Source organism: Eurosta solidaginis, chromosome 3 (assembly GCF_040869045.1).
Source record: "Eurosta solidaginis isolate ZX-2024a chromosome 3, ASM4086904v1, whole genome shotgun sequence".
Classification (NCBI taxonomy): Eukaryota; Metazoa; Arthropoda; class Insecta; order Diptera; family Tephritidae; genus Eurosta; species Eurosta solidaginis.
This window is the reverse complement of record NC_090321.1, coordinates 68,365,876-68,391,878: the sequence shown is the minus strand read 5'-3', so window position 1 is coordinate 68,391,878 and position 26,003 is coordinate 68,365,876. Positions and strand designations below refer to the sequence as shown.

At 35.7% G+C, this 26,003-nt stretch overlaps 1 protein-coding gene across 6 annotated transcripts in view; it reads left to right on the top strand.

Annotated features, from left to right (window-relative positions):
- Window positions 1-5,186: 5,186 nt before the first annotated feature.
- The window catches only part of kn (EBF transcription factor knot), a 205,771-nt gene continuing 184,954 nt past the window's right edge, over window positions 5,187-26,003 (top strand). For all 6 annotated transcript variants that reach the window (XR_010951480.1, XR_010951479.1, XR_010951478.1 and 3 more), the window contains exon 1: window positions 5,187-5,811. Coding sequence is in view for 2 of the 6 variants with exons in the window: in XM_067777531.1 (XP_067633632.1) it covers window positions 5,693-5,811 (119 nt within the window). In the remaining 4 variants the exon portion in view is untranslated. The remainder of the gene's footprint in view (window positions 5,812-26,003) is intronic.

Below are 26,003 nucleotides of genomic sequence, written 5' to 3'. Positions count from 1 at the left end.
TGTTTGTATAATATGGGTATCAAATGAAAGATGGTAATGAGTATTTTAAGAGGGAGTGGTCATTAGGTCTATAGGTGGACGCCTTTTCGAGATATTGCCATTAGGGTGGGCCAGGGGTGACTCTAGAATGTTTGTACGATATGGGTATAAAACGAAAAGTGTTACTGAGCATTTTAAGAGGGAGTGGGCAATAGGTCTATAGGTGGACGCCTTTTCGAAATGTCGCCATTAGGGTGGGCCAGGGGTGACTCTAGAATGTGTTTGTATAATATGGGTATCAAATGAAAGATGGTAATGAGTATCTTAAAAGGGAGTAATCCTTAGTTCTATAGGTGGACGCCTTTTCGATATATCGCCATAAAGGTGGACCAAGGGTGACTCTAGAATGTTTGTACGATATGGGTATCAAACGAAAGGTGTTACTGAGCATTTTAAGAGGGAGTGGGCATTAGGTCTATAGGTGGACGCCTTTTCGAGATATCGCCATAAAGGTGGACCAAGGGTGACTCTAGAATGTTTGTACGATATGGGTATCAAACGAAAGGTGTGACTGAGCATTTTAAGAGGGAGTGGGCATTAGGTCTATAGGTGGACGCCTTTTCGAGATATCGCAATTAGGGTGGGCCAGGGGGACTCTAGAATGTTTGTACGATATGGGTATCAAACGAAATGTGTTACTGAGCATTTTAAGAGGGAGTGGGCATTAGGTCTATAGGTGGCCTTTTCGAGACATCGCCAATAGGGTGGGCCAGGGGTGACTCTAGAATGTTTGTACGATATGGGTATCAAACGAAAGGTGTTACTGAGCATTTTAAGAGGGAGTGGACATTAGGTCTATAGGTGGACGCCTTTTCGAGATATCGCCATTAGGGTGGGCCAGAGGTGACTCTAGAATGTTTGTACGATATGGGTATCAAACGAAAGGTGTTACTGAGCATTTTAAGAGGGAGTGGGCATTAGGTCTATAGGTGGACGCCTTTTCGAGATATCGCCATTAGGGTGGGCCAGGGGTGACTCTAGAATGTGTTTGTACGATATGGATATCAAATTAAAGGTATTAATGAGGGTTTTAAAAGCGAGTGGCCCTTAGATGTATATGTGAAGGTGTTCTCGCGATATCGACCAAAATGTGGACCAGGTGATCCAGAAAATCATCTGTCGGGTACTGCTAATTTATTTATATATGCAATACCACTAACAGTATTCCTGCCAAGATTCCAAGGGCTGTTGATTTTGCCTTGTAGAACTTTTTCATTTTCTTCTACTTAATATGGTAGGTGTCACACCCATTTTACAAAATTTTTTCCAAAGTTATATTTTGCGTCAATAAACCAATCCAGTTACCATGTTTCATCCCTTTTTTCGTATTTGGTATAGAATTATGGCATTTTTTTCATTTTTCGTAATTTTCGATATCGATAAAGTGGGCGTGGTTATGGTCGGATTTCGGCTATTTTTTATACCGAGATAAAGTGAGTTCAGATAAGTAGGTGGGATAAGTTTAGTAAAGATATATCGGATTTTGCTCAAGTTATTGTGTTAACAGCCGAGCGGAAGGACAGACGGTGGACTGTGTATAAAAACTGGGCGTGGCTTCCACCGATTTCGGCCATTTTCACAGAGAACAGTTACCGTCATAGAATCTATGTACCTACCAAATTTGAGAAGGATTGGTAAATTTTTGTTCGACTTATGGCATTAAAAGTATTCTAGACAAACTAAATGAAAATGGGCGGAGCCACGCCCATTTTTAAATTTTCTTTTATTTTTGTATTTTGTTGCATCATATCATTACAGGAGTTGAATTTTGACTTAATTTACTTATATACAGTAAAGATATTAAATTTTTTGTTAAAATTTGAATTAAAATTTTTTTTTTTTAAAAAGTGGGCGTGTTCTTCATCCAATTTTGCTAATTTTTATTTAGCACATATATAGTAATAGTAGCAGCGTTCCTGCCAAATTTCATCATGATATCTTCAACGACTGCCAAATTACAGCTTGCAAAACTTTTAAATTACCTTCTTGTAAAAGTGGGCGGTGTCACGCCCATTGTCCAAAATCTTACTAATTTTCTATTCTGCGTCATAACGTCAACCCATCTGCCAAGTTTCATCGCTTTAATTGCCTTTGGCAATGAATTATCGCATTTTTTCGGTTTTTCGAAATTTTCGATATCGAAAAAGTGGGCGTGGTTATAGTCCGATATCGTTCATTTTAAATAGCGATCTGAGATGAGTGCCCAGGAATCTACATACCAAATTTCATCAAGATAGCTCAAAATTTACTCAAGTTATCGTGTTAACGGACGGACGGACGGACGGACGGACGGACGGACATGGCTCAATCAAATTTTTTTTCGATCCTGATTATTTTGATATATGGAAGTCTATATCTATCTCGATTCCTTTATATATGTACAACCAACCGTTATCCAATCAAACTTAATATACTCTGTGAGCTCTGCTCAACTGAGTATAAAAATGCATGGCAATCTTTATATCTTTCTCGAGTCATGGAGTGACAATCCAAATGTACACTTCTTTTTATATATATAGATTATGTCAACATTCAACTCCAGTAATGATAAGGTTCAACAAAATAAAAATATAAAAGGAAATTTCAAAATGGGCGTGGCTCCGCCCTTTTTCATTTAATTTGTCTAGAATACTTTTAATGCCATAAGTCGAACAAAAATTTACGAATCCTTCTGAAATTTGGTAGGGGCATAGATTCTATAACGATAACTGTTTTCTGTGAAAAAGGGCGAAATCGGTTTAAGCCACGCCCAGTTTTTATACACAGTCGACCGTCTGTCCTTCCGCTCGGCCGTCAACACGATAACTTGATAAAAAAAATCTTTACTAAACTTAGTTTAGCTACTTATCTGAACTCGCTTTATCTTGGTATAAAAAATGGCGAAAAATGAAAAAAATGCGATAATTCTACACCAAATATCAAAAAAGGGATGAAACATGGTAATTGGATTGGTTTATTGACGCAAAATATAACTTTAGAAAAAACTCTGTAAAATGGTTGTGACACCTACCATATTAAGTAGAAGAAAATGAAAAAGTTCTGCAGGGCGTAATCAAAAGCCCTTGGAATCTTGGCAGGTATTACATATATAAATAAATTAGCGGTATCCAACAGATGATGTTCTGGGTCACCCTGGTCCACATTTTGGTCGATATCTGGAAAACGCCATCACATATACAACTAAGGGCCACTCCCTTTTAAAACCCTCATTAATACCTTTCGTTTGATACACATGTCATACAAACACATTCCAGGGTTACCCTAGGTTCACTTTCCTACATGGTGATTTTCCCTTTTTTGTCTCCAAAGCTCTCAGCTGAGTATGTAATGTTCGGTTACACCCGAACTTAGCCTGCCTTACTTGTTTTAAATAACTTTTGAACAGTTAGAAAGAGTTAAATTTCGCAATTAGTTTGTTATAGCTGGCAGTGATGCGCATCCGTTGATACCACTTTCGACCATATACGACCAATTTTCGACATGAACAATAAATGGCCTAAACAATCTTAAACGAGTAGAAAATATAGTAAGGCCCCGGACACCGCCGCCGCGCCGTTATTTTTAACATTCGGCGGCGGCGTGCGAATAACGACTAAAATCGGCGGCGTATATCTTTAATTTATGCACATCTCGCCCAAAAAAAAACTGCGATTACCTTAACCAAAAACATTATGCAAAGTAACGAGTGACGTCTCTTATTTTATCTATCTTCTTTGGCCTTATCTTCTCCTCTATATCGTCGGCATTACACGCCCAACAACATCATCTCAATGGACGCATTCGTTGTAGTTTTCATCGTTGCAATCGCTCTTTGAAGCACTGGTATTCGATCGACCTTTCGCTCCTAATAGTTATGCAACTACTAAGCATCATAACAGCTTGGTGCTGTGATTGTTATTGCACCGTAATGCACTTCATCCTGCGCTTACCATACTCCATACTCTAGGACAACAAAGTACGGCAGCAGCAGTGGCAACCGCGAGTCGCACATGCCGTCGTATTCTGTGCTTTGTGCCGATGCGCCTGCTCAGCGCTGCGCCGTGAGTGATAGGTTAGAATTTCTTTTATTACTTTTCTTTTTTATTTTACATATTTTTTAGTTTTTTTTTCTCATGTGCAATATAGTAGTTTTCTATGCCTAGCTCCTAGCTTTGTTGTTGCTAGCACATTATTGTATTTGTGTATATAAGTGTGCACTACTGTTGGGGTTGCTTGCCAACATCTTCGAAACCAACAACAATCTCATAAAAAGCATCTTGCACTGCATTCATTATTTTGCTCTTGCTCTACCTCAACAATACGCAACTACCGTATCGACACTCGTGTGCGCTATACCTTCGTCTGCATCATCGTCATCGCCATTGCCTCGTTGGTCTCTGCACTGCGTCGCTTAACAATGCTGTTTGTTGTTGTTGTTGTTAATGCTGTCACCACCACCATTTTTGTTGTTATTGTGTTTGTTGCCTGTTTAACAACCACAGTGGTGGTTTATTGGTGCAAACACACACTCGCATGCACGAAACAGTTAACACACAAAGATATTTTGTGCACTCCCATGCGTTTATTGTTATTGCTACTCTGTGCGCTGTGCTCTGCTGCTTTGTGCCTGTTTTTATTTTACAATTAAAACCTCGCCAATGGTGATTCGTTGTCGTTATCATTGCCGCATCGCCGTCGCTTTCAACGGCTGCCTTCGCATTGCTTGTTGTAGCAGTGTTGACTTGTTGTGCTCATCGTTTGGTACATACTGTGCGCATACAATGCAGTCACTGTAGCAGCAGCAGCCAGCAGTCGCTGCAGCGGCTGTATTGCCGTTCATAACATCACACTGCGGGATTCAGTTGGGGTTTAACAGCCACTCGGGACAGTACAAATGTCGCAAAAATTTGGGCAAGAGTAGTGTAACATATTTTTAGCCAAAACACAGTGTCTGATCATAGGGCTGCTGATTTGCTTGTTTTTTTTTTTAATTCAATGATCCAGGGAAAATCCCTTAATCTCAACCGGTTTTAACGAAAGCGTCAGAATCAACACAATTGTCAACTTAGTTTGTTGTTGCATATATTTTTGGGATAATAATTCAATGAATTTGCGTAAACTACAGTGACCGTGCGACCTATAAATCGATCAATGAACAACCAATCAATTGATTGACAGTGTGTAGACAAAGTGTGTCGACAAGTGACAGAAAAGTGTTTGTGTATTTGTTTGTTTATTTTGTGTCATACCCCGTGGGAAAAACGTGTGAAGTCACTACCAAACAAAAAAAAAAAAAAAAACACAAAACAAGTCGAGCCGCAAGTGTAAATAATAATTATAAAAATTATAAATAAATCAACTATTGTTGTTGGTAATAAATTTTATGGTGAACTAAATACAAATTATTAACAAATAAATAAAAAATTAATATTCAACTCAATCAAACACATAAACAATTTAGTGCAACTCATTTGCTTGTATTGTGTTTAATATTTAAACTTAAACGTCAACAATTTGCTCTTTTTCTCATCCCTTTGGTGCGTGTAACGGCCACAAGCTGCGTTCCGACGAACCAGTACCGGGCTTTAGCTCGGCAACACCATGGCCAACGCTCGAATTGGAATGGGGCCGCAAGCTATATCCCTCGGCGGGTCCACGTTCGGCGAGTGGCCTCATGTTTGGTTTACCACCAACAGCGGCGGATATGAATCAGCCGCGCGGTCCCATGACTTCGCTAAAAGAGGAGCCGTTGGGTGCGCGCGCTTGGATGCAGCCAGTCATTGATCAGAGCAAGTAAGTGAATGAAAAATGTGTTGTTGGAAAATATAAAAAAGCGTACTTGGTAGTACGAAACATATTTAAGGAAGGAAAATCATATTTTAATGAAGTATAAAATGAGGACTACCATAGGCATATAACGGAACTGAAGATGGAAATTTTGAGCTAAAGGAAATATTGAGGTTTTTAAATATAATATGGCAAACTTAATTGATAATAAAATAATGCAAATTAATCAAGAAATTTAATTTGAAAATGTTTATAAATTTAGACAGTTGGCCACTCATAAGAGTGTCGTATTCATTGCAAAGTCTTATGTTTTTAGTTATTTCTATGACTTGCAATAAAAATCTTTATTGAAACATAGCACATACGACGAATATGAGATCTTGTGAATTGTCTATATGTGTGTGTAATTTTTAGCATACCTTTGGCAAATCAAATTATTCGAAAACCTAGCGCGACCTTATCTTCAAGTTTTGTTTACCCTCTCCCACCCGCCAAATTCAAAATAAAATATATAATAGCTGTGTATTTTTACATCTATATACATATGCACTTAAACTTTATATGGACTGCCAAGTGCATAACTTTATCTACATTTCTGAACCGTTATTCGGTACAACCCGTTCTGTAACTAGTTATTTAACCACTGCCGCTAGGTGGGTCTCCTAAACATTATCGAAGCGATGATAATGGTTTTTTAACGCGCAAATGTAGATGTATATACATGCAAAAACAAAAAACAAACACTGCTAAGATCTGCGTCACCACCAAGTTGCGCACTATGGGCCTTTTTAAAAGAAACTCGTCTTAATATCTCATACCTTACTCAGCAACTTTTAGTAAATTTCAAATTCAAATTAATTAAAATTTTATATAACATTAAAAAAGAAAGCTTCAAGAATATGAAATATTAAATTTTGATTTAGTTTGGTTTTTAACGTTTTTTTAATTTTAATCTAAACCTGATTTTACCAGGGAATTCCCATTTATATAAGATTCCGAAAAGTTGAGGTATCAGAAAGAGAAAAAATTACAAAATTGGTTTTGAAAATGAGTTACTCTTTTCTTCTGAGTAATTTGCAAGGCAAATCAAACAAAGTAGAATTGACAACTGAAACATTTTGTTTTTACAGTGGTTATTACTTCAAAACATTCTAAATAAAAAGTATATTAACCCTTTGTGGCTGACTATATATTTCGGGTTGCATAAAGATCAATAGGTTAAGGTTAATAGAGAGAGGGAGAGCTTAGGTTAAGCTGGAAAAGCTAGTAATGTAGTTTAAAAAAAAATGTTAGTCGCGATAAACTGTGATGAAATTGTATGAATAAAATGATCGTACAACAATGATGTATATTGGAACGATTTTCCGGCATCCCTTGTCAAATTTGGTTTCGACACAAATCGGTTTCGGCGTTGTGCCATCATCAGTGTCGATATTCGTTCTGATCTGTTGTTGGCGTTTGTCCTGTATTTATAGTTCGTAGGTACATGAGCAGGTATTGTCAAAATTGATGCTTGTTTATATTTAGGTATGTGTATGTGCTGTGTGCTCATTCACAATCGAGGGTAGGTTTTACTGATCGATTTTTGTGGCTGAATGAGGCAGGTAAAAGTCCGCGATTTTAGTCGTTTGACCTTCTTTGTGGGTTTGTTGTTTTTGAGCGTTAATTGTTTTGTGTTTATTTGTTGTTGTGTGTTTGTCTGTTGTACCTGTGTGATTGCTTTGTTTCTTGTAAACAAGTTTTAAAGGCTTGAATATTGTGTCAGAAATTGTGTTTATCTGTTCGCTTATTATTCAGCCGTCGAATGTTTTCTGTTTGTAGATTTCCATGTTTTCGAGTATGTTGAGACGTCGTGCTTTTGCTTGTATGTGAAGAGCCCTAACTGTTTTATTGATGTTTACTGGGAAACATTCATTTTCGACCATGTGATTCGCGAAGTTAGACTCTGGTATAATGTTTGGATTCCATGTTTTTTGTTGTAATCTCTAATGTGCTCTCTGAACCTCGTTCTTATTTGCCGTCCTGTTTGTCCTATGTAACTATGTTGGCATCCGCAGGTAAGCTTGTATACGCCGTGGCTGCTAATCGGATCCTCTGAGTTAGTGTTAGTTCTTAGTTTCCGCCCTAGATTGTTCGATGTTTTGAACGCTGTGTTAATGTTGTATTTTTTAAAGAAATTTGCCAATTTATATGTTGCTTTTCCAGTATATGTCATAGACGTCCAGGTGTTATTATTTTCCTTTTCATTATTTCATTTTGGTTCACCATGCGTCCTTCTGAGCTTATCTACTAGTGCTTTTTTATATCCGTGGTTTGCAGCGATATTATATATCACCTCAAGTTCTCTCTTATATGCCTCTTGTGTAAGAAGTGTTCTTTCAAGTCTATGTACTAAGTGCCTTAATGCTGCATTTTTATGCTGTTGCGGGTGATTTGAGGTATTATGTATTATTGTGTCGGCGGCCGTTGTCTTTCTATATATGTCATAGTTAAATCTTTTGGCAACTTTATCAATATTTATCGTGAGGTCTAGATAGTTGATTCCTACGTCTTTTTCGGTTTCCATTGTAAATTTTATATTTCCGTGCTGGTTGTTGAGGTACTCCAGTACAAGCTCTTCATTATTAGTAGCTAAAACGCATATTATGTCATCCAGATATCTAGCATAAAATGACACACCTAATTTAGACTTCAGCTCCTGTATGTACTTTTCTTCCAGATTTTGTATGAACATTTCCATAAGAATAGCTGATGTGGGGCTTCCCATTCCAAGACCGTTTGTTTGTCTATATATTTTATTGTCGAATTGAAAATAGTTTTGACGTAAAGTGGTTCTTAGCGTATTTGTGATTTCCATACTTTTCACTTTGTTTTTTGTATTATGAACTATTGTTGAGCTAACTATGCCCAAAGTTTCCGATAGTGGTATTGATGGGTATAAATCTTGTATGTCAAAAGATACCAATTTGCTGTTCTTTGTTAGCTCTACGGTCTAAGTTTCTCTATTATTTCTGTTGTGTTAGCTATTGCATATTCGTTACTTAGCTCCAGAGTATCTTTCAATATCGTTTTTAAATATTTAGACAGTTTGTAACATGGTGCCGATTTAAAATTAATGATGGGCCTCATTGGTGTGTCCGCCTTGTGGATTTTTGTTAGCGCAATCAACGGAGGAGCCGAAGCGTTCATTTGGACCAATCTATGTGCCATGTTAGAACAAGTACGGATCACCTCTGACGAGGCCTTGTACGTCATGCTAGTATTAGCCTGGTCTAAGCTCGCCGGATTGGGGTGGTTCTTGCTTGCCACTAATGTACAAGATTTACCCATTTCACAAAAAAATTCATACACAAAGTTAAAACTGTTGATGCCTTAAATTTGTTTAAATTTTAATTTGTTAATCTCAATATACTTAGTTTGTTTTACTTTATTTTGGAGAAAACTAAACATTGATTAAGAAACATTTTATTTTATTTTTGCTTATGTTTTCTCGATTGGTTCTTTTAATTTATTTGAATGATTTTTTTTTTTTTTTGAAATTGATTTCTTATGCAAGGACATATATATATGTATGTATATATGCATATGGATTTATATGTATAGAAAAATGTAATCCCTTTCAAAGTCGGAAATTATTAAAGTTAATGAAATTATTTTAAAATTTTATTACCCACTCATTTTTGTCGTTGTTTTTGAATTTATTTACTTCAATAAAGATTTTAAATTAGAGTTAGGATAATTTTGTGGCAACTTGAGGAACTATCAAGAACAGCTTTGGTGTAGTTTAAACTAGCCTTTAAAATAGTTCTTATGCGAAATTTTTTTTCTAACTCAGTTGAATGATGTCTTTATAGTAGTTTTAAGTTCACTTCTCAATTAGCTCTTCAATAAATTTTTAAATCGATTTTGTAACACGTTTTCAAAATAATTTTTAGGGTAGATTTTAATACTTTTCAAAATCTTATTTAGTTCTCATTTTATTTTATAAGTATACATCTTGCACTACTTTTGTCCTTCATAATTTGTAAGGTCTGTGGAAAACCCTGAGGGAACTATTCGGGTAACACGTGGGTCTGCTGGTTGCTGGTGGATATTTTCTGGAACTATCGCTGCTCGTTAACGGTGACGAAATCTCCTTGTCGGGATACCTGGAATCTTTCTATTATGATTTTTAAGTCGTTCGAGGGTTTCTTGTTTTTTTTCTTGCGTTTTTTACCTTTTTTTTTACTACCGCGTTACTCGGTGACCATGTACCATGCAAAATAAAACTTAAAACTCCGAACACGTCTTCACTGCTGCAGGTCTCCAATCAGAAAGGAGGATCTGCATTTGCCGGAAATCTATCTTTTCTCCCGCTCTCTATTCTCATTTTCGTAAACCCATCCTGCCCGCAGTTAGACCATTTGCTACAGGTGTTGGCACTGAGCTAATTTCTTTTAACAAATGTTGCCAAATATTGTTCTCAAAGAAATTAACTACCAGACCAGTCTGTTTGAGTACATCCTTACTAATATTACGATCAAAAGGAGATTTTAGGAGTCAAAGCCGCGCTCACATACCTCCGAATAGATTTTAGGCCAAGCTTCTCTTCCAAATTGCGTCGTGTTTTTTTTAATTGCATTATGCCGACTCCGAATGGTATCTGCAAGGCAGATGGGATTTCACTGAGAGCTTTTCATGGCAGAAATACACTCTTGCCAACTTAAATTCTTATTCGATGAAGAAAATGTATTTATGAGTTTTGGAATACACGAGGGAGCGTTGTTCGAAATTTGAATGGACCTTTGCACGCAATAAGCGGCGAGTATGGCAGATTTGTTTGTCTACACTCAGAGAAAAAATCGTTCTAAAACGAACGAAACAAGTTCAAAATTAAGAACATTCGTTAACAAAAGTCTGCTAAGTACGTTTTTTCTTAACTCGTGACCGATGGGCTTGTTTTAAGAACAGTTTTTCCAAGCACACCGTTCGTATTTTATGACCAGTTTGGTATTGATGTGTGAACCTCCCGTGATGATTTCAAGCACTATTTGTGCTTAAAATAAGATTTTTCGTTCTCACGCTTCGAGAACGACTTGTGGTCGATTTAACATTTTTGGTCTCAATTCAAGAACGGTTTGGGCTTGATCATTGATTGGAGGGGAAAGTATTTTTTTCAGTAGGTACCCATTTATTTTTTATTAATAATAATTTTTTTGTCATAAATAAAAAATATTTATAACAAAAAATGTTTATTATAGTCCAAAAATTTAATAAAAAATGCATAATATGCATTTTTCCTTAAGTTTCTCTTATTGAGAAATTATTCTTATTTAAAGATGTAATCTTCATATATACTTAAAACAGTTCATAAAAAGTTTGAGAATTATCTGTGCATAAGTGAATGGAAAAATAATTGAACGAAAAATAAAAGTTAAAAAATTGCTTTAAAAAATGTTATAGTTTAACGGTGATCGAACTCGCGCCAAGCGATCGCAAGCACAACATCATAACCGCTGGGCCACTACGACTGCTTAATAGTTTGTGCCAAATGTTGTATTTAACATTGTAGTACACAAGAATTTTACCGTTTCTTTTAACTTGAACTTAATTTAAGAACATTGTTCATATTTTAAGACCAGCCGTTATATTTTCAAGAAAATGGTTGTCAGTTCAAGAACAAGGTTGTTGTTTTGATAACAGGTCGGTCGTGTTTCAAGAACAAAAAAGTAAGAACATGAAAATCTTGAATTGAGTTCGGTGGTGCTAGATTTTAGAACGGCGTTTTTCTCTGAGTGTACACCCGCCAGCGATTTCCATAGCACAACTTTATTCGAAAGCAAATTGATTAAAATTTATGTTCAAGCGCTAACGGATAATATAAACGGTTTGACGATCCCATTGATGCATACAAATTTATTGTACATACATATGTAATTACAATAACAATAGCATTGATATAATGGGCGATGGCGCAACTTGAAGCCATCAACTTGGATTATGGGGACCATTAATACACGAACAGTTACCGGTTTGGCCGAACACCACCATCTTGAATATTTGCTTAGTAGCAGTTCAATGGCGATAAAGCATCCTGGGCCCAAACGATCGATCGGCGGTTGTAATTAGTCCTCGATATATTTCAACTTTATTGCTTCAAGTTCTCCAATCTCTCATCAGTTATTCATATCCTGGAGTTGTTTTCGATAAAAGAATTGTTTCGGGTATATTTTATAAATTTTAATAAATTTGTACAATTTCGTGGTGGCAACGGCGCGCCCCTACGGAATTGTATAAGAATAGGATTGGGCGGAAAAAAGAGGAAATAAAAAACATCTAAAATTTCGTACTAATAAAAAGAAATACAATGGTTTTTATTGGATGTATTGAAATGCAACAAGTGTTAAGGAAGATTTAACAAATGTTGTGAAAATATATGTACTCTTGAAAATATTGAAAAGTATTTGAAAAATATTAGCACTTACGTGACGTGAGATAACGTGTACCTTCGCTGGCCGCTGGATTCAAAGAGGACGAGCCTCTTTGCAACATAAGCAGATGAACCCACGATAAAGCTCCTTCGTTGGGTTTCCCGGCAACAAAGTTGCTATACCGCGGGCTCACAGCGGTAAAAATATAATATGCATACGTACTAAAGATATAGGCCGCCGATAAATGCCGCCGCCGCTGCCGATTTTGGTCGTTTTTCGCACGCCGCCGCCGAATGTCAAAAATATCGGCGCAGCGGCGGCGGCGTCCGGCGCGTTACTATATTTTCTATTCGTTAGGCTATTTATTGTTCATGTCGAAAATTGGTCGGATATGGTCGAAAGGGGTATCAAGGGATACGCATCACTGCCAGTTTGATTCACCCAATTCACCAAGTTTTTAAAACAAAACACAAAGAAAAAACTTATAAATTTATATGCCCAGTTTGCATTTTTTTTTTTTTCAAAAAATTAATAATGAACAATGAATTCAAATAAAATGACCCAAGGCGAACATATTTTCAAATTGTCCTCAAGTTGTTAAAAAAAAAGCAAACTACCCAAAAAAAGCGCCGATTTTTTAAAGAATTTTATATTGCGATTGGCTGAAAGAATAAGCGAAATCAGGGATGCAAAATCCTTTAGTAGATTCTAGGGGCATAAGCACTCCTTTGAAATGATTCTTACCTCATACTTAAGTTGAGGATATATGATAAGGCTTTGAAAAATTACTTGGGATTACATTCAAACATCCGTTGTTTATTTGCGAAACTCTATAATAGCGTCTGAAATGTTAATTTTTGTTTTCACACTTCACCCTTCAACACCCAAGACACCCGGTTTTACATTTCCTAAAGTTGGCGGCCCTATCCAAAAATATTCCCTTGGAGTGAATCACATTGATTATAGCCTATCAACCAAGTTTAAATATCAACTACACGTTACGGCTCCTTTTACAAATGTGAATACGTAGGCACATATATTTACCAGGTGAAGCTTTGTCCTTCGCAAGAACACTCAAAGTGGCGAAGCAAAAGCTTTCCCAAGACAGTCGAACTAATGACCGTGTGTGCTACTACCCTAACGTAGTGGACAGTCGAACTAGTCTGAAAACTGAACCTACGCGGTCATCCATAATGAGCTCCTATATCGTAAGGCCGGAAAACAGTAGTTAACAACTCTCAACTTAAAATCCGTCGACTTTCATTTTAAAATATCGGTTTGATTTAACGAAGACTATTGAAATCAATGCTGTGGACACAAACGTCTGCAAACTTTGGTCTACATTTTCACCCATGAGTTACGCAATGACATCCACTTAGACTGCTTATGATTTCGAGGGCGGGGTTAGGTTCGAAGCCTCTCTGGGGTAAGTGAACGAGGGACAATCCCTCCGCAAGGAGCTACTCCTGAAAATGTTTGAACGATCTGCGAGATTATGAGGCAAACAGCCCGGATCGTGCCAAAATGGCCAAATCCTTGAATTCCTTAAATACATACAAACAAAACCTTTCCTAAATATTATTTTTTTTTTAAATAGAAACATCAAGCTTTTTAAAGGAACAACACCACCGCCCACGCCACCCTCGCCGCCGCTGGTATATAATAGAGCCTACGCCGCTGCCGCCGATAAAGTGATCGGCGTAAACCTCTAATACGAACGACCACTCACAGATGCCTTTGTGTATTAGTGACCTTTCTGATTTGTCAATTTTTTTCGCAGGATTTGAAGCTTTCTTTCATACTTCTTTATATTTGAAATGAAAAAAAGTTATGAAACTCGCTCGAAAAAAAAGATTCTCAAAAATCAAAAAGTCTTTCAACATAAATTTTTTTGTTTGTTTATTTAATTTGAAAATAAATAGTGTTGCCCCTGAAGATGCTGGAATATTCAGCGAAACGTCGGACGTAAGGTGAAGTTATCTTTTTATTTGCACCAGTATAAATTAGACAAGACTAGCCTACAAATCATATTAAATAATATTTATTGAAAAACAACCAAAAACCTGCTCACGCAAAATAATTCTAAAAATATAAAATTTTCTTGCAAATTCTTCGATTTGAAGATTAAATTGAATGAGCTACAAAATTGCGTACTCGAAAGAAATTGTGAAAAATCCTGATAAAAGTTGAAATTTTCATTTGACATTTTTGAGATTTGTAGAATTGTTGTCAATTAATTTTTAATTACTTGACATAAATTCTTATATCACATTTGTACTGGGCCCAAATGCGTGATTTCGTGGCTACAACAGCTGCATTTGCATTTCCACTGACATTTCAATTGAAAAATATTTTTTTTGCTGTCAAAAAAATTAAAATAAAAAAAAAAAAAACAACAAAAATATGACGCAATAAAACCAGGCAGGTGAAGTCATAAGTAGAACAACAAAAATTTGACGGCTCTTATAGTCCGGTCATGAATTTAATAGAAGTAAAGAGGGAAAATGTTCGTTATTATTTTGCTAATTTTTTACTACCTTGATAATGTAATGTGCGGAAAAAATCCAAACTCGATATATCTCCACAACGGAAACATGGAAATGAAAGAAAAGTGGAGAAAAAACAGTGGAAATGGCAAGAAAAGTAGAGGAATTTGGGGGAAAGTCGGAAGTCGAAGATACTCATCCGCAACTTCATGATATTATTCCAGATCGTTGCTCATCTCTTTAACGTCAGCAGTGTCCTTCCATATTTCTTAGCTGTGTACAATGTGGTAGTCTGAAAATTCAGCCATTCAGTTCCGTAGACTAAAACTTTTTCATTTCATCTCAGTAAAAGGAATTGCGCCCTCCCACACAGGGAAATATAGACCACTAACGTTTTTTTCCTGCACGTTACTGCATATTTCAGAAAGGCATTAATGTATGTAGAAAATCAGTGATGCAGATACATCAAGAAGCGACACTTAAATTTATGAGGGCGATTTTTGTTAAATGCGAGTGCATTTTGAAAAATTGACTTCAGCTGTCTGGTTTTGTTGCGTCATAAACAAAAATCACAATTTAGGCTGAAAACTCATTTTTCGGAACATATGACTATGTTTGATCTACTGTTCGTGTCCCTGAAGATGACTTGAAAATAAAAAGCAAATGCAATTTTAAACATTGCGTTTCATTTTTCCCGCGGCCTTCAAGCTCAATAAAACTAATACAACATCAACGTATAAGACCAGAGCTGCTCAACCACTATACACTTGTAGCACTTTTGTTTTTGTTTTGCCCTCAATCATAGGCACAGATTCAAATTCACATTTTGAATATACAAAAAATTTTCATTGCCCTCACATATAATTTCGAATCATAAGAAAATGCTTGAATTTCTTATGAAAGTGACAAGAAAAAACACTCCCGTATGAAGCTCAGGCACTTGTGTCATGATTCAATTACTAGAGGTTTGTTCTTCAATGACGGCAGAGCTTTCACACTCCCAAATTGAAAAATCTGGACGGGTTGCTTTTACGAAGTAAGGAAAGCGGGGAATAATTAAATCCCCTTTACCGAAAATTGTAGTAGAAAATTACATTTAGTAGTATATTCGTAGTGATAATAAATTTGTAAATGCCAACAGGTTTTGGAGCAAATAATTCATTTTCTACTAAATATTTCGTGAATTTATAAAGAGCTATGTTGGTTTAGAATTTTATTCAAAAATACACTATCAAAATTTTTTTCAAAAACTCCTTATATGAGCATAAGTTCAATGCATTTTGACACAAGAGGGAGTTAATGAAAAGCATTCTGAGGCGTTCCTCAATCTAATTCTAATATAGGGCGTTTTTGTGACAAATCATGAAATGGGAAGTTTTTGAAAAATATTTTGGGATAGGACGATATTGAAAAGGCAGCCGACATGGTCATCCAAAAAAAATGGCTTATTGTCTTAGAACTTTATATTCCGGTCTTGACTTTGACAGAAGAGTTCAGCTTTTATGCGGTCCTGCTACACAGGGAGTATTCACCTTTCTATTCTGAAATTTCGGAAAGCTCCTTTACGTTGAGTATTCATGGAAGTCTTCCGTTTATTTAGAATATTCGGAACACGTTCGTTTCATACTACCTCACGAGGTCCGAATATATCAAATAAGTATATACTACATAATATTCCAAATATAAACCGATTCCCCAAATAATTAAATGGGGACGAATTTTCCGAACTTACGGAATGAATAAGTTAACATGCTCAATGAGTACATTTCGTTATGGCATCTCCGATATTTACTAATTACATTTTTACATAAATCGATTTACCTCTTGTGATTGAATCATGGCACTTGTGTATGATAAAAAAATTTACACTAACAATTTGACAACTAAAAATTATTCAAAAACATTATAGCACTGAAAAAATTTGTAATCAAAATTGATTCATAAATAAAATTCGAATAAGTCGCCAGTTGAAAATATGTAAAAGAGATAGATGGCGAACTATTAGTGGTTAAGAATACAGTAGAAATATACTCATTTTGAACTAGAGACTCTCCTTACGGGGTAGTTTCTGTGAATTTTTGTGTATTACTTTTCTTGGTTATGAGACATTTTTTGACTGGAAGTGGGGGGAACCGTAAAGTAACCATGCCTATCATTTACTTGTTAAATATTTTATTAAATTAAAATGGTATTTCAGCACCTCAGTAATCTCTGTCGCTAATATATGTATGTATGTAAATTTGAACATTTAAGCATTTCAAAAGTTTTCAAATTCAATTTCCAATGCAACATTCGCGGAAATCTCTACATTCACTTTTAGTATGATTATTGAAACCCAAATTCCGACGATATATGTATGTATATAGAATATGTTCCCACAAAACTTGAGGCTAGAGGTCAATGTAATTTTTCGCTACTTTCAGAATTAAATTTATTGGCTCTTGTATGTTGGTGATATAATTATTGACGTAATATTTTAAGCAAATATTTTGTAACATGAAACCAAATATTCAACTTTTTCCGACCTCAAACAATTAAAATTTTTTAAATACAAAAAAAGTTTCAGCGCACATACAATTTTGTACATGTATTGTGATTCACTCTTCCATATAAAAAATTTTGAGCAGCACTGTATAAGACTATTAAAAACTACAAAAAAAAAAAAAATATTAAGGAGCATTGACACTGTTTTCTTTATTAAAAATAAAAAAAATTTACAAAAGATTCAATGCGTCAGTAATGTAGGATCACATTTGCTTTCTACTTTTCTTCAAACCCAATGAAATTCGTGGCTTTGTAAATGAGAATTTTTATGGCGACATGCTTCTTTTATTTTATTATATTTTATTTTATTGAATTTTGTTTTACTTTATTTTATTTTATTTAATTTAATTTAATTTTTTCTGATATATTTTATTCTCATATATTTTATTTGGTTTTATTTTATTTTGTTTTATTACTGTTTTCCTTTGATTTGTTTAATTTTAATTCAAATTCACACATTTAAATCTGACTTATTTTGTTTTGTTTCTTAACATAAACAATGGTTGAACTTAATAAAAGTACGCGTAATTTATGTGTTTACCTGTTTTACGCGCGTCTAATACAAAGCATCCCCGTTACATTGATATATTTCACCGTTCCAACCCGCTATCAAATAAACTACGCCGCTGTTGCATGCCACCCTTTACCGTTGGGAATTTATAATGCGAAACGTCTCGCAAAAGTCTCCCCCAAAAAAATTAATCGCTATACACACATACACACACAAACACGTACATTCAAGAAACGCATGTGTCCCCATATAACCACGTGCTATTGTTGCTCACGCGTTATATTGCGTTTTATTTTGATGTGCCAACAAAAAGCTGCTGCAAAGAAGAAACAAAATAAACTTTCTACCTTTAAAGCCGCCGGTATGGCATCCTGACTCAGCTTTTCTAGTATTTAAGCTAAAGCTTCATAACTAGCTATACTCAAACTAAAATAAGACTCAAAAAAAGTTTCACTCAAATATATCCCCAAACAAGTACATAATTGGTGTCAAATCATTGTAATGCCAAAACATGTATTTCTTGTATACATGGCAACCAGGCTAACAACTTTTCGCGCCAATATTCATCCCCTTGCCGGCGACTATAAAGATTTCTCTCCCATTTAGTGCCCTCAACTTCACTCCACTCTTCATCTTCAAACTGCCATCCACCATCTTCAAGCTCTTTGCTCCACCATTCTATTGCTATAGCTCCTTATGACCGCGGCATGTTTGTTATTTTAGATACCGTTCTAAGGATATATATTAACTGTTTATTTTTGGTAGAATTTGCGTGCGTGTTTGGTTGTGTGTTTGTGTGTGCGTTGTATGGCTTTTTTATGACTTTGCTGATGAAGTCCTTTTCGAGTCAGCGTAACTTACATCCCTTTTTGGAAGTTTTTTGTTACTCTCGCATTCTTTGTATGTTTGTTTGTTTGTATGTATTTAAGGTATTTGTATTTAGTGTTTTCTTATTTTCACTTTCGTTTGGCTTCCCTTTTTTTGTATCTAAATATTGGCCCTGCTCCTTCTAAGGCTTTCTTTTGTATTTGTATTTGCTTAGTAAAGGGATTTTATTTGTCTCAGAAAGCTTTTTTATTTAGTTAGTTTTCATTGAGATGCTTAAAGTGTGTGATGTTTTCATCAGCGTGCAAAAATAGCGTAGGACTTGGCGTTTTTTAAAGTTGAAAGTGAAAGAAAGTGAATTTGGATTTTAAGTAATATTAGTGTGACTTAAAAAAAAATGACTGCAGGACTTTTATATTTGCCAGCGGCTAATGAAAATCATGATAAGACTTTAAGGTATATATATATTAATGATTTCATATGTACACATATATATTTACATATACATATAGGTATATATCTTTTAGTTAAGAGTTGAAAATTAAAAAAGCGTTAATCCATGCGAAAAATGCGAAAAAAGACAGCAGAGCTATGTACTAATTTGGTATAAAAAAAAAATTATAAAAAAACCCATCCAATTGGTGTAAAACTAGATTTGACGCTAAATTATGCGAATTTTGTGTTATTTGCTACGTTTCAGGAATACATATACACACACATTTATATTCGTCTGTTTGCATATAAAAGGGGACTAACAATAGTTCGTTTACATACTTGATCAGAAAAATAAAAAGAAGATAAAATATATAAAGGAAGTACCTAAAAATTGTGTCTCTGCCTTTTATTTTCTCTTTTTTTTGCATTGTCAAGGTGACCTGAACTAAGTGTTAGGTTTCATGCTCGTAGATCAGTGAATAGTTACTTAAATGGATAGCAATATTCCAGAATTCTAAATGGACTTTCTAAAAGCTCTAAATATCTCGATCTCTGTCCCACGTAGACAACTTTTTTAACCTAAATATTTCAACCTTATAAAGCCCGAAGTTTTATTCAAAGTTTAAGATCTCTGGTTATTGGGAATCTCCTTTAACCTCGAAAGCAAAGTTTCCAAGTTCAGGCGGCTTTTTTAATTTTCACGATCCCTGCACCACCTAGCGAAAACTTTTTCCACGCGTGTTACATTGTTGTGGAGTTCTGAAGTATGTTCTTAGTTTCAATAGTCTAGCTTTACGGGAAGTTATTCAAATAGCGGTCGAAAGATTCCACATTTTATAGGCGGACTTTCTAAATATCTCTAAATATCTTGATCCCTGTGCCATATGGAAAACTCTTTTATCCAAAGTATTACAACCTAATAGAGCCAAAATCTTCGTTCCAAGTTTCAGATCTCTGAGTTATCGGGAAGTTCCTTCAAATTCGAAAGCAAAATTTCAAAGTTCGGACTTTTTTAGAATTTTAACGAACCCGCACGATAAATTGTCACCGGGTTTCAAGTTGTGTTCCAAGTTTCAAGACTCCAGGAAAATACTCAAAAATGGATTGCAAGAGCCTCCAATTTTGTATGGAAATTGGCGGAAAAACATCAAACGAAACTAATATAAAGGAAATAATAAAAAAACAAATTTTTACTTATAAAACTAGAATCAGAGAATTTTTCTACACGTTTTTTAACAAATATAATTAAAAATAGTTTCAAAAAAGAACTATGTATCTGTAGTGAAGGCAAAAGATGTATACGATTGTGTTCTTTCAACTCACAAATAGCTGTTCCGATACTTTAGAGGCGAGAGCTTCTTCAGTTTATGCATGAAAATGTCTCAAAATTGCTTGCTCCTCACTCAAATTGCAGACTCATTTCATTTATATAAGGTTCGTTTCTTGGTTGTCGCAAATTTCAGTTTGTCAATCAATTCTGAAGTAGTTCCCCCTAGAGCTAGAGCCTTGAAACTTCAACAAATTTAAGTACCCGTGCAAACTTTACAATTATTACTGTCAACCTAAGAATACCAATGAAAACTGCAAAAATTACAGATTTCCATTAACACTAGAAAAACAGGCTGTTGATGTGATAGAGATTTCTGTGGCACCATGGTCATAAGAACAAAGTAGCTGGTGCATTTGCATAATATTGACTGCGGTTCGTTGTTAAAATAACCAATGAAATCAGTAATTTTAACAGAAAAATCAGTTAGATTGAATTGAGTTGTAATTTTTACAGAGTATTATTAGTAGAGTAAATTTTAACGAATGTTTGTTAATTCAAGAACAACAAATCGATTTATTGATTTTACTAGCGTTATTTTTGTTCGTGTTGTATTTCATTCCGCAGATAGCTTTGTAAATTACCACCACACTACGGCGGCCACCATTCAGTAAAATTGAACGTATTATGGTCAATTCAACGGATTTTTTTTTCATGAAAAAAAAATTTGTTTAGTTATTTCAACAGAAGAAAAACTGTTGATCTCAACTAATATTCTGTAAAAATGACAGACTATCAATCAAACTTATTTCTCTGTTAAAAGAACCAAATTCATTGGTAATTTCAACGACGAACAACTGTCAACATTATGCAAATACATCAGCTCATGGCGCTCACTACTTTGCTTATATGATTGCCGTGCCACAGAAAATTGTGTCATATCACCAGCCACTATTTTTCTAATTTTGACGAAAATCTGTTATTTCAACAGTTTTCATTGTTATACTTAGGGTGACATTAATGATTCAGAATCAACAATTTGTGCGAAGTTGATTCAACAGCTATTTGCGATGGATAAAAATGTACAGAAATATCGGTTAAATTGACTTGAATTCACCTGTTTTTTTCTTTCAGTGTGGAATATCCGAAAAATCTGCAGAATTGTCTTTGGAATAAAATACTTTCATGTACAGTTTAATTTAAACCGTAAAGACACAGAAAGCCAAACAAGAATGTTTCTTGTTATAGATTTTTTTTTTCTGAGCCATCTTCATCTTTCCTAAAGAAAAAAAAATACTTAAGATTCGTTTTATAAGGCTAGGTTTAAAAAATCCAAAAGCGAACTTTTGTTCATACCCAAAATTTGTACATTTTTATTTTGCATAAACAAAGAAAATAGATAATGTTGGTTTTTGGGGGCAGCAAAAGATATTTGTACACATACATATACATTGGGGATGTTACGAAGCTTTGATTCCGATTGTGAGAATTTAAGTTTTCCTATATGCAACGAAGGCGAGGGTAAGTTGAGCTGGCCGGTCAATAAAGACCTCACATGGAAGGAATGTGTTCATAGTATTACCAGAACTTGTTTGACGACCAAACGGAAGAAACCCAATCACGTGGCAGGACATTTGTTATAGAATGACTCCGTCCTCTTGGCAAATACTTGACGTTTTCTATGATCCAGCTTAATTGCTGCTTCGAGATCTGGCAACTCTGGCAACTCTGGCAACTCCCGAAGGGATTGCGACGTTCCCAACCATTCGACCTTTTCGTTACGTTCTATCCCTTTATGACCGGGAACCCGGCCTGACCGACGTTTGCCCATAGTTAGAAAGCTTGTGTGAGCTAGGGCTGGGGACAATAGAGATTGACGGTTGGCGCAAGGGTGCGCAAATGGCGGACGAGGCGATACATGTGTACACAGATGGTTCCAAAGTAGTGGAAGGAGTAGGGTCTGCGGTATACCGTGCTGATCCGGAAATAAGCAAATCCTACAGGCTGCCGGATTACTGTAGCGTTTTTCGAGCGAAAATATTAGCGATAACCAAAGCAGTAGAAACCGTGTTAACTTTTATATTGACACCCAAGCAGCAATTAAGGCAATAATCTCGCATAGCACAGCATCTAAATGCGTGTTAGACTGTAAGCAGTCTCTGGATAGAATCGGGACAGGGAGAAGTATACATAGATGGGAATGAAAAAGCGGACGAACTAGCTAAAATGGGCGAATTCCTTGAAGCTTGCTCCGTAGACGTCCCAATTAGACTAGGCGAGATTAAGCGATGGAGAGAGGTGCACATGAACGATCAAGCGGGAAAGGCGCGGGTTCAAGCGCGGGGCTGTAAAATGTCGAAGATTATGTGTAGGTCTTACAACCTTAGACTAACAAAGCAACTTTCATTATCATTAAAAAAGAGAAGACTGTAGACTCATGACGGGTATTCTGACTGGACACTGCCTTCTGGCGTCACATGCCTTTAAATTAGGCTTGATCAGTGATAGCAGATGTAGGAAGTGCGGGTTGGAGGATGAAACGATCGAGCACGTTATGTGCTCGTGCCCTGCACTTGCCCGGCTAAGACTCCAGCTATTAGGAGTGATACAGCTGTCAGATCTAGAAGCGGCAAGTGGTTTAAGTCCTAGGAATCTTCTGGTATTTGTCAAGAGGACGGAGTTATTTTATAACATAGGTCCTGGTTTTTGATAGGGTTTTTCAGTTTGGTCGTTAAAACAAACTTCTGGTACCACTACGGACTCAATCAGTCTATGTGAGGTCCTCATGGACCGGCCAGTTCAATCTACCCTAACCTAACCTAGAGCTGGGCATTCACACAGGTAGTGCGCTACTGTTTCTTTATCGCCTTCCTCACCGCAGCTTCTGCAAATGCTGTTAAGAGAGGGATCCCCAATCTCTTGGCGTGCAGGGGGAGCAGCCAATGTGCCGTGATTGTGGCAGTGATTCTAAATATTTCTCTCATTTACCTATTTTGTAGGTCCTCTGTATATTACTATCGTAATCTAAGTGCTTCAAATGAATTCTTTTGTATGTTGTACAAGGCTCCAACTTCCTTTTTCACATTGATTCCGATAAATCAAACTTGAACAGTCCGACTTCGATTTCGGTTAAATCCTCACCGCAACATCCCTAATATTCAATTATTCATACTAAACGTACAGGGTACCTCAGATTGCATCATTAGGTTAACTTTTTTAAGGTACGTCATAAGCCTAAATCATATAGTAGGAGATCCAGTTTCGAAAATGTGATAGGCTTTTATAAAGCCCATTTTTATGTGTTAGTGTCTTTTATTTATTCCTTCCTGAAGAAGGCGACGTTGCGTCGAAACGCGTGGAAGAATGGAAGAGGAATGTAGCATTTGTGCCTTATATTTATCGCCCGAAAAGCTGCAAACCCAACAAAAAAACATAGGCAAAAATTGGATCAAATAAGGACTATAATCAGTAAAATGTTTATAAAAAAAGTTTTAATCAGAATTTTTTTGTGCCACCTTGTAAGCTAACTATTGCAGTATAGGGGCCCATTTTTCCCGTGTTAAGTACTGTCTGCTATTTTAACATCTAAGTTTTTATGTTATCATTTTTCCTTTCATTGAAGGATGTAAAATAAAAATGTGATGAAACTGATAAATAGAAATATACACACACATACATAAAGCGAAAAATGTGTTAAAAAAGCTCTCGCGTACATAAAACGTTTCTATATACATTGGGGTGGTCCTTCTTTGTGTGGAGAAAAAGTGTTTCTTTTTTCTATTTGATCGAATATATCGTCGATGTCTTTGCAAAACCATCTATCGACAAATTGCAAAACCACCCAAATACTACCATGTGGCATTCTTTAGATTTCTTAGCCCTGTTCTCAGTGCATTCAGCTCCATTCAAAAAAATCATTAATCTCATATTTGAATATCAATTTTGTAAAATAAAGGTTAAATTGAATTTGGACTCCGAAATTGCATTTAAGCTCTTTCACTTATATAAAGCTATAAACGAGGGAAAGTAGGATCATTTTAGAGTAGATATATACAAACCAAATGTTCTAACATATTTAGAAATAAAGAATACTTTAATTTATCATGGAAAAAATTCCTAAAACAAAAACTGGTAAAATAAGTTCTTCTGCTCAGCTGTAAAATTTAAATACCGTCAGAGATACCGTTTTGTAGTTGGCCGATAGATAGTTTTGCAAAGGCATGGACAATATATAAAATATTATGCCAATCTGTAAAGATTTAGAGGTTGCGTAAGGAGCTTGAAATCCAGAAAATGAACGAATTTTAAACATTCCAAGTGTTCATATTCCTTTATTGAAGTCATACTTCTTTAAGCGCATTATGAAATATTGATGAGAGTGAAACTTTAAAAAATGTGAAAAAAAACGTCATGGGTTCAAAATGCAGTTCGTGTGTAAGTTCGCTGTTAATTCTGGGGATGTATGCTTTGAGTTTGATGTATGTATTCCAAAAAAAGCTACCAAGCTAGCAGCCGAGGCTCTGGGAACCACAAGTTCCATGGAACTAGGGAGTGGTGGTAGGGATGGCCTAGAAAATTCAATGTGGTCATATTAAATCGTTTCCGAGATGATCGGGCTTGTATCTTAATGGGACTTGTTACCGGACCATAACAGATATATATCCGGGAAACGGCCATCGATAACATTCCCCAAAACCTTCGGGGAGTGTCTTTATAGCTACAACAACAACAAGCGCTTTTATTAAAATTTTGTGTGTGTGTTCAAGTGGGTTTGAGGATGCTTTACAATTTATTTGCAATTTGGTCCGGAAAGTAGACCAATGCCGACCTATTCCAAATAACCGTTTCCACATAAAACAGTTTATAGTGCGATTTGCTTGACATTTGGTATAGGGGTACTTCCTTTCTTTTCGGAAAGTCGTATTTATGGTGCATTTCTTTGAAAAAGATAATATTAGAGAAACTTTTCATTCCAAGGAGTGGATCAGGGGCCGCCGAATTCTAAATAAAATAGTGTATGGTGCGATTTGCTTAAAATTATAGAGGTACTTCCGTGATATGCTAATTATTTAAGAAACTTTTATTTAGAGGAAAAAAATCTTATTTAGAGCGTGATTCGCTTAAAATTCGGTACAGCGGTAACAAAGATAACATTTGAAAAACTTTACACTCCGGTAAGTGGACCAGGGGCTGACCTTCTCCACATAAAACAGTTTATAGTGCGATTTGTTTGAAATTTGGTATAGGGGACTTTCTTTTCGGAAAGTGGAAAAGGGTCTGATCTATTATAATAAATCGTATTTATTGTGCGAGCCCGGAGAGTATTGCTGTGAAGTTTCTTTCGGATTTCTATTCACGGTTCGATTTGCCTGAAATTTAGTGTATAGGTAGCTATTTGCCCAGCTTAGTATTTTGCGATACTTTTTTTCCGGGAAGTGGAGCAGGGACCGCTCTATTCCAACAAATTCTATTCATTGTTCGGTTTGTTTGAAATTTGGTATATAAAAGGGCTACCTTTCATTATCGGAAGAGGCTCTGGTAGTGGGCATAATTTAAAAATAATAACATTCGATTAATTCGTCAATTTATGACACACTTAATGTAAGAAAAAATATATTTATTTATTTAATTTTTCAAATTTAAACTGAACTTTATTGATTTTGTTGACTATCTTTTTCCAATCGTTTTCATTGCCACCCATTTTTTTTTAGAAAGGTTTA